Source organism: Hemicordylus capensis, chromosome 3 (genome assembly GCF_027244095.1).
Source record: "Hemicordylus capensis ecotype Gifberg chromosome 3, rHemCap1.1.pri, whole genome shotgun sequence".
Classification (NCBI taxonomy): domain Eukaryota; kingdom Metazoa; phylum Chordata; class Lepidosauria; order Squamata; family Cordylidae; genus Hemicordylus; species Hemicordylus capensis.
Genome location: NC_069659.1, coordinates 6,040,248 through 6,053,673, shown reverse-complemented (window position 1 = coordinate 6,053,673; position 13,426 = coordinate 6,040,248). Strand labels below are relative to the sequence as shown.

The following is a 13,426-nucleotide window of genomic DNA, read 5'->3' as shown; positions in this document are numbered from 1 at the left end:
TACTACACAGTCTGGCAGCGGCTTCTCCAAGGTTTCAGGCAGGAGTCCCCTATCAGCCCTACCTGGAAATGCCAGGGAGGGAACTTGGAGCCTTCTGCCCTTCCCAGAGTGGCCCCATCCCCTAAGGGGAATATCGGAGAGGGCTCATATGTAGTCTCCCATTCAAATGCAAACCAGGGTAGACCTTGCTTAGCAAAGAGGACAATGCGCGCTTGCTACAGTGAAGCTATTCCAGGGATGGCCCAAGGTGTGGCAACACCGGAGGTGAGGTGCAAACTGCTCGCTTGCCCCATGCTCCTGGTGGGGCCCAAGCCCTTCTTTTCTCCTTGTGCTTCTTGCAATCTTTGTGAGGAGAGCTGCTCCTTGCAACGTTGGCATCGGTCAGGTTGGTGCCAGAGTGCTGCTCCGATGGTGAAAGCAGGAGGCATCTGGCTGCCCTGCTGACACCCCAGGACTCTGCCGCCTGAGGCAGCTGTCTCGCCTCGTGAAAGGGCCGCCCCTGAGCGATAGAACTTTGCCCGCCCCTGTGGATAGAAGGGGTGGGCAAAGCTCCAGTTCCTAAAACTTCTGCATGCCAGGCTGCTGTGAGAGAGAAAGGTCAGTTAAAAAGTGAAGCTTGTAGAGGAAATGCAGGGACTTTCTTTTGCTCATCACCCTCGTAAACACCTGGGAAGTACTTGTCTAAAAGGAAGGAACCAGAGCTGAAGTCGTCCACTAAAGACTTAAATGGACATTAGTCTTCCACTAGAATGGAATCAGACCTTTTTTCTTTCTTTTTTAATGTGGAGGCAGAGAGGCCTATAAATGGCAGATAAGTATGACGGCCAAGTGGAACCTCCATGTTCAGAGGCAGTATAGCCCTGAATACCATTTGCAAGGGGGCACCCTCATGGGAGAACTGTTGCCCTCCTGCTCTGCCTGTGGGCTTCTTGGAGGCCCTTGGCTGAGCACTGTGAGAAAAAGGAAGCTGGAGTAGATGGACCTTGGTGTGATCTGGCAGGGCTCTTCTTACATTCCGTATTTTAGAGTCGGAAGGTATGAGATATTCAATGACTGCAAAAGCAACGGGGCCCACATAAATAAATCCCAAAGGGGAAGATGACTCCAGCAGAGGGAGGAAGTCCACACACCTCTGGTTTCCTTTTTTCTTTAACTTAATCATAGTTGATAGGCTTCCCCTGCATTTAGCTGTAATTTGCAGGGATCATCAGCACTGCAGCAGGCGGGTATGTGGGATGGAGGTAAACAGATAATTAAGGGAAGGAGGCAGTCGTCCAGCTGGAGGAGAGTATAACAAGGCTTTGTCAGACTAGCCAAACCTCTGCAGGTAACGCCAGCTCCCTGTCCTTTTATCTTGACAGCTTAGTTCTGCACTTGCTCTGAAATCGGATCCTCTCGGGATGAACCTGCATTTCTGTTCAGTCGTCAGCATCCTCATGGTAAGTACAACTTCTCTTGCATGGCAAACTCATGTGTTTCCAATATTTGTGGCAGCTTCTGCCTCTGCAACAGAGGTAGCCAACCCGGGGCTCCCCAGCTGTTGTCGGACTACAACCCCCATCATCCCCTGCTGCAATTCATTGCAGCAGGGGGTGGTGGGAATTGTAGTCCTCCACCCGCTGGGGAGCCTCAGGCTGGCCACCCCTGCCCTATGGTTTTTATCCAACCACAGTCTCCACTGCCTTCTCTCCTCCTTTCCTCTCAATTCTTATAGAAGAGTTCCAGATTCTTTATACATCTGAATGTCAAGGATCTGTGTACATTCCGCCACATAGAAACCCATTTTCCATTTGCAAAAGGTGTGGCGTGTATGTAGAATTTGGGGGGGGGGAGTTCTTGGTAAGGAAGAGGCCTGAAATACCTTCAATCCGTTGGCATTAGCCAGGGGATGATGGGAGTTGTGGTACAACCACATCTGGGGACCCACATTTGAGAATTCCTGATTTACTGCATTTCTACCCCAGCTCTCTTCTTGAGGCTGGGTAATTCACCTGTGTCTTTGTACCTGGTGAGAGTGAGTGAGTTGCTCTAATCCTATTCAGTAAGGAATGGGACAAGATTGTCCATTCCCAGAAGAGACTGATAGGAAAGATACAAGCTCAGAGCTGTGAATCACAGAGAGATGCAGCAGGTACCTCCTGTGGATGGGTTCTTCTGGGTTTGCAGAAGTCGATGATAATAATTTCTTCTAGCAGTTCCCATATGGCCTGCTATTTCCCCTCTTGCCTATGCTTTGGGAATTCCTGACCTAGATGATAACGTTGGCAAATACAAGGGCCAATTAATGAGCCTCCTTAGGCCAAGTTAGTGTGGGCATGCTTGCACGTAAATATCCCTTGCGACTGGCAGGCTGAATTTCGCTCTCACCCTCCTTCCCAAAATCAACTCCTGATCGAGGACACATGGAACAATAAGAACAGCCCTGCTGGATCAGGCCCAAGGCCCATCTAGTCCAGCATCCTGTTTCACAAAATAGCCCCCAGATGCCTCTGGGAAGCCCACAGGCAAGAGCTATGGGCATGCCCTCTCTCTTGCTGTTGCTCCCCTGCAACTGGTATTCAGAGGCATCTTGTCTCTGGGGCTGGAGATGGCCTATTGCCCTCGGACTAGTAGCCGTTGATAGACCTGACCTCCATGAATTTGTCTAAGACCTTCTTAAAGCCATCCAGGCTGATGGCTGACACCACATCTTGCGGCAGAGAATTCCATAGGTTAATTATGCGTGGTGTGAAAAAGTACTTCCTTTTGTCGGCCCTAAATTTCTTGGCAATCAGTTCCATGGTGTATACATTCCAGCAACAAAGGGGGAAATTTCAGGGGAAACGAACAGAGCCATAATGGCAGGTCTGTGCAGAGTCTCAACTATAGCTTTCGTTGCTGCATGTGCTAGAAAGCTGACCAGACCGTCATTATACCAGGGGGCTGCTCTGTAATCTTAAACTGACCGTGAGTCAGCTCTTGCCAACGTCGGCAGATCTCGGCTCTAAGGAATGCTTCTTGGGGATCTTGGGTGGAAATCTCTAGGTTGGGTTGGTAGTGGATGAAGCTTCCGTTCCGGCATAATAGGAAAGTGGGAGATGTCGCTGGGGGGGATAAGTTGTTGTCCAATAACATCTGGGGATCCAGTTTGCAGAACTCCTGGGCTAGGCAGTTTCAGCTACAAAGCTGAAAAGGAGGCGGGTGGGAGTTGTTGGGGCCCCTTATTTGATTGGTTATTTATTTTTTTAGTTTTGCATTTATATCCTGCTCTTCCTCCAAGGATCCCCAAGCAATGTGCGGGGTTATGTTCGTCTTTACAACAACCTTGTGAGGTAGGTTAGGCTGAGAGAGAAGTGAGAGGTCCAAAGGCACCCAGTGAGTTTCGTGGCTCAATGGGGATTTGAACTCGGGTCACCTCCTTGGTCCTAGTCCAGCGCTCTAACCAGTAAACCTCGCTGTCACATGAACCCCTGAGCCATCTTCATTGCTCTGCTATTGCTGTAAAATGTTGGCAGATGGGAATCTAGGAAGGCATTTCTTGTATCTCCCATTTTATCATTTTTTAACTCTGGAAATAATGTGTTGATGGTGCATGAAGGGGTTGCCACCTGTTGTCAGTTTTAATGGACCATTCGTGTTTCAGGAGTTCTGAAGAGAGGAGAGCTGGTCTTGTAGTAGCAAGCATGACTTGTCCCCTTAGCTAAGCAGGGTCCACCCTGGTTGCATGTGAATGGGAGATTAGAAGTGTGAGCACTGTCAGATATTCTCCTTAGGGGGGTGGAGTTGCTCTGGGAAGAGCAGAAGGTTTCAAGTTCCCTCCCGGGCAGCATCTCCAAGATAGGGCTGAGTGAGACTCCTGCCTGCAATCTTGGAGAAGCCCCTGCCAGTCTGTGAAGACAATACTGAGTTAGATGGACCAATGGCCTGACTCAGTATATGGCAGCTTCCTATGTTCCTATCCATGATCAGTGGAAATGTCAGTTCTCCAGGCATCTTCCTTTTCCTGTGGTTGGGGGTATGTGTGTGTATTTTGTGTTAAATCATGGGATGGAAAGTTTGCTTTTACGATCTGCCCAGCTGCAATTTGCCAGGAGCGTTTACAACCTTCTGGTCCGGATCCTTTCTCTGCTGCTGTGACCCTTGAAGGAAGAGAGGCTAAAATTTCATAAGCACATAGATTCTACTGCTGATGTGTAGTGTGTCGTTCTCCTGCTAACTGAGCTAAGAGGCACCTTTTAAAAGTGGTGATCCTCTTTATTGAGCGGGGGTGTGGGGAGCAACTGGTCCTATCCATCCCCAGCACAGCATCCCTCCAATGGCTATTTCTTAGGTTTCTTTTTAGATTGTGAGCCCTTTGGTGACAGAGATCCATCTTCATTTATTTTTATTTCTCTAAGTAAACCGCTTTGGGAACTTTGCTGAAAAGCAGAGGAGGAGGAGAGGAGAGCTGGTCTTGTGGTAGCAAGCATGACTTGTCTCCTTAGCTAAGCAGGGTCCACCCTGGCTTGCATTTGAATAGCAATAGCACTTACATTACAATGGGAGACTAGAAGTGTGAGCACTCTAAGATATTACCCTCAGGGGATGGAGCCGCTCTGGGAAGAGCAGAAGGTTTCAAGTACCCTCTCTGGCTTCTTCAAGATGGGGCTGAGAGGGATTCCTGCCTGCAACCTTGGAGAAGCCGCTGCCAGTCTGTGAAGACAATACTGAGCTAGATAGACCAATGGTCTGACTCAGTATATGGCAGTTTCCTATGTTCCAGTATATCAGTATTTGTCGCCGTCATCACAATTCTTGCACTGTGCTGTTCACAGAAGACCTAGTCCATCTATCGATTTTTTGCCTGCCCTGTTCTCAAATAACTCCGTACAGGGGCGGATTCTTCATCGCAGGCAGACCTTCAGAACCCGCTCAGTCCCTCCTCCACCCCTGGGTTCTGATGCCCATGAGGTTCCATTCTAGAGTCGGGGGGTGACTTTTGTGGGCACAAAGGGCTCCCTGGCTGAGAATTCACTTTCCCTGTAGAAGCTCCTTGGTTCAGTTCTTGGCTTCTACAACTCTAGTAGCAGGATCTGAGTCTCTGGAGAGCTGCGGTCTGCCCTGGCAGACCCAGCATCAGAGCTTGGCATCATGGGGACAGAAGGACCCAATCTGTTTCCATTAAAATGGAATGCATTTTAATTTTAAGTGGCCCACTGGGGTCAAGGTTCTTACTTTACATCCAACATGGTTCCCCGCCCCCTCTTGTAGAGACGCACATTGTGAGGAATATGGCGTACCTTAACAATATTCACACTCCCAGAACAAAGGGAGGAGAGCTGTGGTAGCAAGCATGAATCACCCCCTTTGCTAAGCAGGGTCTGCCCTGGTTTGCATTTGAATGAGAGACTCCATGTGTGAGCACTGCAAGATATTCCCCTTAGGGGATGGGGCTACTCTAGGAAGAGCATCTGCCTGCTTGCATGCTGAAGGTTCCAAGTTCCCTCCCTGGCATCTCCAGATAGGGCTGGGAGAGACTCCTGCCTGTAACCTTGGAGAAGCTGCTGCCAGTCTGGGTAGACATTACTGAGCTAGATACAGGGGCGTAACTATAATAGGGCCAGGGGAGACAGTTGGCTGGGGGCCCACTGCCTTGGGGGGCCCCCAGAGGCAAGTCACATGACTGACTCCCCCAGCCGCACACCCACCTGGGCTTCCTTCAGTTGTATTCATCCTCCGAAATTGATGTGAGTGTTAAGCCCTAGAGCTACCAGAACAGCATGTCTTTCTCTAGTACCATTATATGACTTGCATCGTCCACAATAATTTAAGATTTCTTTATTTCATGAGCTGAGCTTCAGTGAGGTGGGGCCCATTTTAAAATCTTGTCTCTGGGCCCACTCCAACCTTGTTACGCCCCTGGCTAGATACACCAATGGTCTGACTCAGTATGTGGCAGCTTCCTATGTTCCTATGTAATGTGAAAGTAAGGAGGCTGATTTCTTTCTCCTGTTATTTTTCAGACTTTCTGCTGGCATCAGACATGGGCGCAAGACTGTAGAACACAGGAGTACTGGAGCACTGAAGGCCGCTGTGTCTTGTGTGGAGCATGTCCACCAGGGGAAGAGCCCGACAGAGTAAGCTAACTTCTCTGTGATGTCTGTATGCAGAGGGGAGTCTTTATGTGTAGCCTCTTCTGTACCAAGAATGCATTTGTACTGCATTTCTACAGCAGTGCAGAAAAACAACCATGTGGTTGGGGGAGAATAATTCAGCTTGCTGAGGAGCTGTGCTTTCAGGGTTTTGATGGCTTTTTGTTATTAAAAAATAAAGTTTCTAGTCCTCTGACACATACTAATCTTCAAAGCCAGAAGGGTGTCTGAATAAGATTTTATGTGACTGGGCACAAGACTTCAGTGTCAAGACTAGCTTCTTACACCGGGCAAATTTCCAGAATTGATTATGCAGATGTAGTCAATTTGTATAATTTTTGCAGGCCACAGATGTCCGCACAGAATTTGCCTCAACCCAGAACTATAATTTGTTAATGCAAGGAAAGTACAGCCCTGTTTAAAGCCACAATTCGTAACATATGCAAAGACGAAGAAAAGCAATTCCAGGCTTATAGGGAAGAAATTGATTGATTTGAGTAGCAAGCCTCTCTTGGTTTTGGACACTGAGTGAGCAACTCCTAATCATGAGCATTTACCCCATAATGGACAAATTAGATCTGATAGACAAAGCTACAGCCCAAGCGGTTTACATTCACCAATGTACTTTTCTCTGTTGCAGCATATATTTGTGTCTTTCAGAATGGAGTACCCATATTGAAACGATCTTTCTCTGACTAATTGGAGGAGAGAGAGACTAATTGTAGAGCCCCATTCTTCTGTCTGGTTTTGCCACTTTTCACCAAAACGCCACTGCAATCAGTGTATATTTCTCATAACCCGGAATTCCAGGCCAGCTGAAATTTGCAAAAAGCCATGTGCAAATGTGCCTTTGCTAAACAAGCCCAGTTACATTATATTTCCTCATAAGGTTGCCAACTATGACCCAAGCTATTCCTGGAAATTCCCCCATCCCCCACAAAAAACATTGCTTTCCCAATCTCTTTCACAATTTCGAGCCCTTAACATATCTGAGATTACTTTCAGTAGTAACCTGGAGATTGATACTGTTTCCTGGAGAGTCCGGTCTGGTCTTGGGGAGGGTCCTGTCCAAGCTTTACTGCCCGGCCCTCCCTCCTTCCTTCCTTCCTTCCTAACAGCTGCAGTCACTGCAGATCTTCAGATCTGCAAAAATTCACACAGTGCCTTTACGTAGGCTGTATGTGCGGAACCATCTCATGCATGGTGTAGCATGCTTGCAAGCTGGTGTACAATCAGGTCACACGATCTAGGCAGCAGGCCACTGTTTTGTGTTTCGCAGATTCAGCATGTTATCAGGAGCTGCGTCAGCTTTGTTCATCCCAAGGCTCAAATCACAAAGCAGGGGTAGCACGAGCTGCAGCCAGAACCTTAGCAAGGTCTGCCGGTTTCATGCGGCCCTGTGTGAAGACATACCAGCAAACCATTCAGCATTTAATAATGACCGGTATCCGTCCCTGACCTGCCCCCAGCTTTTTTTCCACAAGGATTCTGTGATGTCACAGTAGTTCTACCAATGGTGGGAGGGGAGGGCAGGGCAGTCGCTTGAAGGTGACTGATTGCAGCAGCTCATTGTGTAGGTGATACTAAAATTAACCATAGAAGGAATGCCGTTAAAAGAGCTTTGGCCCCTGTCTGATGTGTAATGGCATTTTGCTTTGCTTTTTGTTGATTTCCTCCTTAGAAATGTGGCTTTGGGGAAGGTCTGGGGATGACGTGCAGGCCATGTTCGGCAGACTCCTTCTCTTCCAGCTACAGCCTGGAACTTTGCTCACCGCATACCCGTTGTGAGGACAAGAAGAGGGTCCATGCCAGCCCTGGAATAGCCACGGCAGACACCTTGTGTGGGGACTGCATGCCAGGGTAATGCTGCTGCTTGCTTCACTATCCTTTTGCAGGGCAAACATGCACACCAATCCCTCCTGCAGTGGGGCGGTCAGAGCATCCTACTGGCAAGTGCAGATCCTTGCATGGAATGCCGTTGACCTTGCATCGGGATCTGCAACAAACTTCGGCACAGATGTGAAATTCTGGGGGATTTTCCATCTTTCAAGTTTGATTGATTTAAGTGCCGTCAAGTCAATGTCGACTCTCAGCAACCAGAGTCCAGTTTATTTCACAGACTGCACTGGCATCGCAGAAAATAGAAATATGTCATGAATAATATAAAAGATGCTAAGATGTCGGGGAGGGGGAATCAAAATAAACAATCAAGCAGAACGTGACCAGTCACCACGGACAAATTGTACTTACAGGCAGAAATTTCTATTTTATTATTTTTATTTCTATTTTATTATTTTTATTTCTATTTTATTATTTTTATTTTTAACAGGAGTCTAAAATAGCAGTAATTATTACTGCTATTTTAGACTCCTGTTAAAAATAATAAAAATAATAATAAAAATAAATTAATAATCCTGAGGTCTAATCTCCCCCACCCCAGCAGTGACCCTCTGCGTTTTTGAGGGGGAATGGGGTAGCACGGAACTTGGCTCTCTGGTTTATTTATTTCTAGCATTTGTTGCCCAGCTTCCTCTGGGACACAACGCGTGATCCACTTGTGGAACTCTCTGCCACAGGATGTGGTGACAGCCAACAACCTGGATGGCCTTAAGAGGGGTTTGGATGACTTCATGGAGCAGAGGTCTATCAATGGCTACTAGTCGGAGGGCTGTAGGCCACCTCCTGTCTCAAGGGCAGGGTGCCTCTGAGTACCAGTTGCAGGGGAGTAACAGCAGGAGAGAGGGCATGCCTGCCTGTGACTTCCAGTTGTATCTGGTGGGCCACTGTGCGAAACAGGATGCTGGACTAGATGGGCCTTGGGCCTGATCCAGCAGGGCTGTTCTTATGTTCTTATGTAAGGCAGCATTATGGCCCCTGGTAGCTTTCTGAGTCATCTCCAGCTATTTCCTCCTGGCGCACCTCTCTGCAAAGCGCCATCCCTTGCTGGGTGTGGCATGCTACCTCGCCTGGACTGGTTTGCAACCCCACCCCCTGCTCAGACTTCTGCTTCCCAGGACACCCTTTTCCGCAGACAGGTGTTTCCAGAATGATGGCTTGAGATTATTGGTGCTGCTTACCTACCAGGGCACACGTACCTAGCGGCCAAGGAAACATATCTGTGGGAAAAGATTCTGGGGGGAACATTCTAGCAGAAACAGTAGGGGAGAAATCCCAAAGGTGCTGACTGAATTAATACTTGGTTTCTTCAATCCTGCCTGATGTGTTTCAAGCAATATGCTCTTCCTTGGTGGGAAATGTATTTCTAATGTTTTTCTGGGAATTATATCCTGCACCAACAAATTGAATAAACTGATTACTAATTCAGTCAGCATCTTTGGGATTTCCCCCCCCCTCCTTTAAAAAAAAAACCACAAAAACTTTTTGGTGCTGTGTCGTCTTCCTCACACACACACACACACACACACACACACACACACACACACACACCCTTCTCTGGGAACATTCTAGGGAAGGCTGTCACTTTAAATGAGGGTCCCATCTGGGTCCCATCAGGTTTTACCATTGCCCAGCATCTGGGGTTCCCATTGTCCCCACATACAATGGCCATTGGACAACATCTGGGGACTCTGGACTGGGTACCCCGGAACAGACTGTGCCTGTGAATCTTCCCCCACCCAGCCTTATTTGTCTGTCCTGGGGGAGGGAGAAAATGTGGCAGTGGAAAGTTATCTGTGGATAGCTTAGCAACTGCAGACGGCCTTGTTCAATTATAGCTATGCCCCCAGTTGTTCTGTCTTGTTTTGTTAAATGCTTTGTTATGATTTTAAATGGACACATTTTTTCTATTGACAACTCTTAAATCTTGTAAGCAGTCTGGGAATGGGAAAGTGGGCTAAAAATAAAGTAATCAAATGATCCTGTCACAAGCTTGCAAGGGACCCTGTCTGAACATCGCGGTTCTGGGTTGCGTAGAAGGCTGAGCTGTGAGGAGCTGTTGGGCCACTGCAGACTTGCCGATGCATCAGGGACTTACCTGTAGATGGGTCTCTTCCAGGGGCACTGAAATGCCAAGACGTCTTGGGAATGCCAGCTGCCTAGAAAGAGTGCAGATCTGCAGAGCTGGGGGGCCTTGGAAGTGGTCTGAGATCACTTGACCCTGCAGCACTGATGAAACGATGCAGCCCTAATCCATCCCTTGGAGGAACCAGAGGCCCCATGAAAGCAGGGAGGGATATAAACTTTGTTATCTTCAAAAGGGCGTCACCTTTCACTGCACCCCATGCTGCATAGCCATTCCCTTTAAAACTAGAATACATCAGTAAGACTGGCTGGCTGCTTCCCTTTGCGTTTTTTGCAGTACCGATGGGTTCACTATTGGAGGATCGTAGCAAGTAGGGGTGTGTGTGTGTGTTGGATTGGTTTTCTTCCAAACCCCACTGGATGGGTGTCTGGTGAGGCTCCATTGGCAGTGAATTGTGGCCAGCGAGTTGGGTCTTGGCAGGGAAGCAGTTAGGCCACGCTTCCGAAAACCAGCGTGAAAGCTTGCAACTTCCGTGCACCAGGAACAGATAGCATCCCAACATCTTGACAGGAAATCAGCGGGGAGGAAAAGGTGGGAGGGTTTTCGTGAGTCACCGCAGACTCTTGGCTGAACTCGACTGTGTGCTCCAGGCCAGAGAGAGGAGGAGAGAAACTGGATGCTTTGGCCTTAGTCATATTTTGCTCAATCTGGGCTGCTGACTCCAGGGTAAGTCAGCACGGTGAAGCAAAATTCCCCGACTCGATTGGCAAAGAGTGGAATGGGAGAACTCCCCATTGTTCCTTGGCTTCCGTGAACTTTGGTCTCTGCGTTCGAGGCAGGATTGCTTGCTTCTCTGCCCCTCACTGAAATGCAGCTGTATCTGGTGTGGAACTTTGCAATCCTTTAGCAACATGGGGACCATTTGCGGTGGGGTGGGGTTCATAAATGCACTTTGTCTGTAAAAATGATGGCAGCAGTCAAAATGATTATATTAAGCAGACATAAAAGGGTGACACAAAAAGGTCCCACTTGGAACTAGGGCCTGATTAGTCTTGGATATTCTCCATGTTTGGATAGCATCCTGGGAACATGTGGTCATTCCCACACTAGAAAACTGTGTGTGCAACACTTCTAAGTGTGCCACACACAAAAGTAGTAGTTAGGATTTGGAAGTATTTAACAGCCGTTGAAACAATGCTATCGTGGTGCACATCTGGAAACTTCAATAATGATTTAATTGAGGGGTTCTCAAACGGGTCTCCAGGTGGTGTTGGCTCTGCTAATTCAGCCAAGAGGCACCTTTTTAAAGTGGTGATTCTGGAGCAACTGGCCCTATCCAGCCCCAGCACAGCATCCCTCCAGTGGCTCTTGCTGGTGTCTGTCTTGTGTTTCCTTTTAGACTGTGAGCCTTTTGGGGACAGGGGGCCATTTTATTTATCTGTTTATTTTTCTATGTAAACCACTTGGGGAAAACTTTGTTGAAAAGCGGTATATAAATATCCGTGGTTGTAGTTGGACTACAAGTCCCGTGATCCCTTCGGCCACTGTGGCTGGGGGATGATGAGACTTGTAGTCCAACAACATCTGGAGACCCATGTTGGAGAACTGCAGGATTAAGTATCTTCACTTAAAGCAGTTGAACAACCAGGAGAGGGGACTTAAGAAAAAGACTAGAGAGGTTTTATTTCCTGAGGGAACATGGGCTTATCTTTGGGCATCTTGGACACATCAGGCATTCACCCAATTCACTCTCTTTGCCCAATGCAGCTATTACAGTCCAGAAGGTGAGACGGACCCAAGAGCCATCTGCCTGCCTTGCTCATCTGCTCCCAAAGGCATGCCGGGGTGTCCAGGTGAGTGCAAAGGGAGGTGGGGGTGCAGGGATGAGGAGTCCTGTTTCCATTTGGGCTGAACAATTACTGGTTTGGAAGCTTCCCACCGAGACTAAAAGGGGCTTTTGTGCAGAAGAGGACAACCAAGATGATCAGGCATTCACCTTCCTAGAGCACCTTCCTTACTCCAACATCTGGGGCTTTTTAGATCTGAAAAAAAGATGACAAAGGGGAGACATGATAGAGGTCTATAAAATTATGCATGGTGTGGATAGAAAGAATTTTTTCTTTCCCCTCGCACAACACCATAACCAAGGGTCATCCCATGAAAGCAAATTGCCAGGAAATATAGGACCGACAAGAGAAAGTGCTTTTTCACACAGTGCATAATTAACCTATGGAATTCTCTGCCACAGGATGTGGTGACGGCCACCAACCTGGATTGCTTTAAGAGGGGCTTAGACATTTTCATGGAGGACAGGTCTATCCATGGCTACTAATCTGGTGGCTATAGGCCACCTACAGCCTCAGAGGCAAGATGCCTCTCAACACCAGTTGCAGGGGAGCAACAGCAGGAGAGAAGGCATAACCTCCCTTCTTGCTAGTGGGCTTCTCAGAGGCATCTGATGGGCCACTGTGGGAAATTGGATGTTGGACTAGAAGGGGCTTCTTGGGCCTGATCCATCAGGGCTGTTCTTATGTTCTAGTTCTTGGTGCTCATGAGAGCCACATGTCTGTCTGTCTGCTAGTTCATTTAGAGTTCCTTAGCCAACCCCATTCCGAAAGGTTCAGGGTGGGTAGTAGCAATTAATTAATAGCATCTGAGAAGCTGCTCTGGGTCCCATTATTATTACAGATAGGGCTGACAGGCCCAAGAGACAGGATCTTCTTTGTGATGGTGCCAAAACAGTAAAATGCCTTCCCAGGGGAGATCCATTAGGCAGGCCCTCTTCGTTTCTCACTTTGAGGATTCTATCTAGGTGGCAATTGTTCCGACAGGAACACAGATTGCAACCAGAACTTTTCTGGGGCATCTAGATGACGTTAAAGGATGCAGAGTAATTTTGTAGTGCCATCTGCTTGCCACTTGCTGACAATTCTGTGAACAATCTGTCCCTTCCAAGAACTACTTCAAAAGTGCTATTTAATGGGTTTTTCACAGAATTAGCAGGTGTTGGTCAGCAGATGGCGCTAAGAAATTGCACAACATCCTTTAACGTCACCTGGATGCCCCAGAAAAGCTGTTGTCTCAATCTGTGTTCATGTTGGAATAAATTGCTGTTGAGATAGACCCCAGAGAGGGACTCCAGACAATCCTATGGAAGCCAGTTTTTGGCTCTTAATAGCAGATATTCTGATATGTTTTAACTGAGTCTGATTTTTTGTGTGTTCTGGTATTTAGTTGTTTTAGACTTGTTTATGACTTCTTTTAATGTTTGGAATTATGATCTGTTACTTTGAATGCGCTTGCATAGCAAAGCAGGATAGAAATGAATGAAATA

General features: G+C 47.7%; 1 protein-coding gene across 9 annotated transcripts in view; it reads left to right on the top strand.

Annotated features, from left to right (window-relative positions):
- Positions 1-13,426, top strand: part of RELT (RELT TNF receptor) — a 92,699-nt gene that overhangs the window by 53,048 nt on the left and 26,225 nt on the right. For all 9 annotated transcript variants that reach the window (XM_053313036.1, XM_053313037.1, XM_053313042.1 and 6 more), the window contains 4 exons: positions 1,362-1,439; positions 5,982-6,095; positions 7,792-7,970; positions 11,860-11,945. In XM_053313036.1, coding sequence (XP_053169011.1) covers positions 1,401-1,439; positions 5,982-6,095; positions 7,792-7,970; positions 11,860-11,945 — 418 coding nt within the window. In that variant the 5' untranslated portion in view covers positions 1,362-1,400. The remainder of the gene's footprint in view (positions 1-1,361; positions 1,440-5,981; positions 6,096-7,791; positions 7,971-11,859; positions 11,946-13,426) is intronic.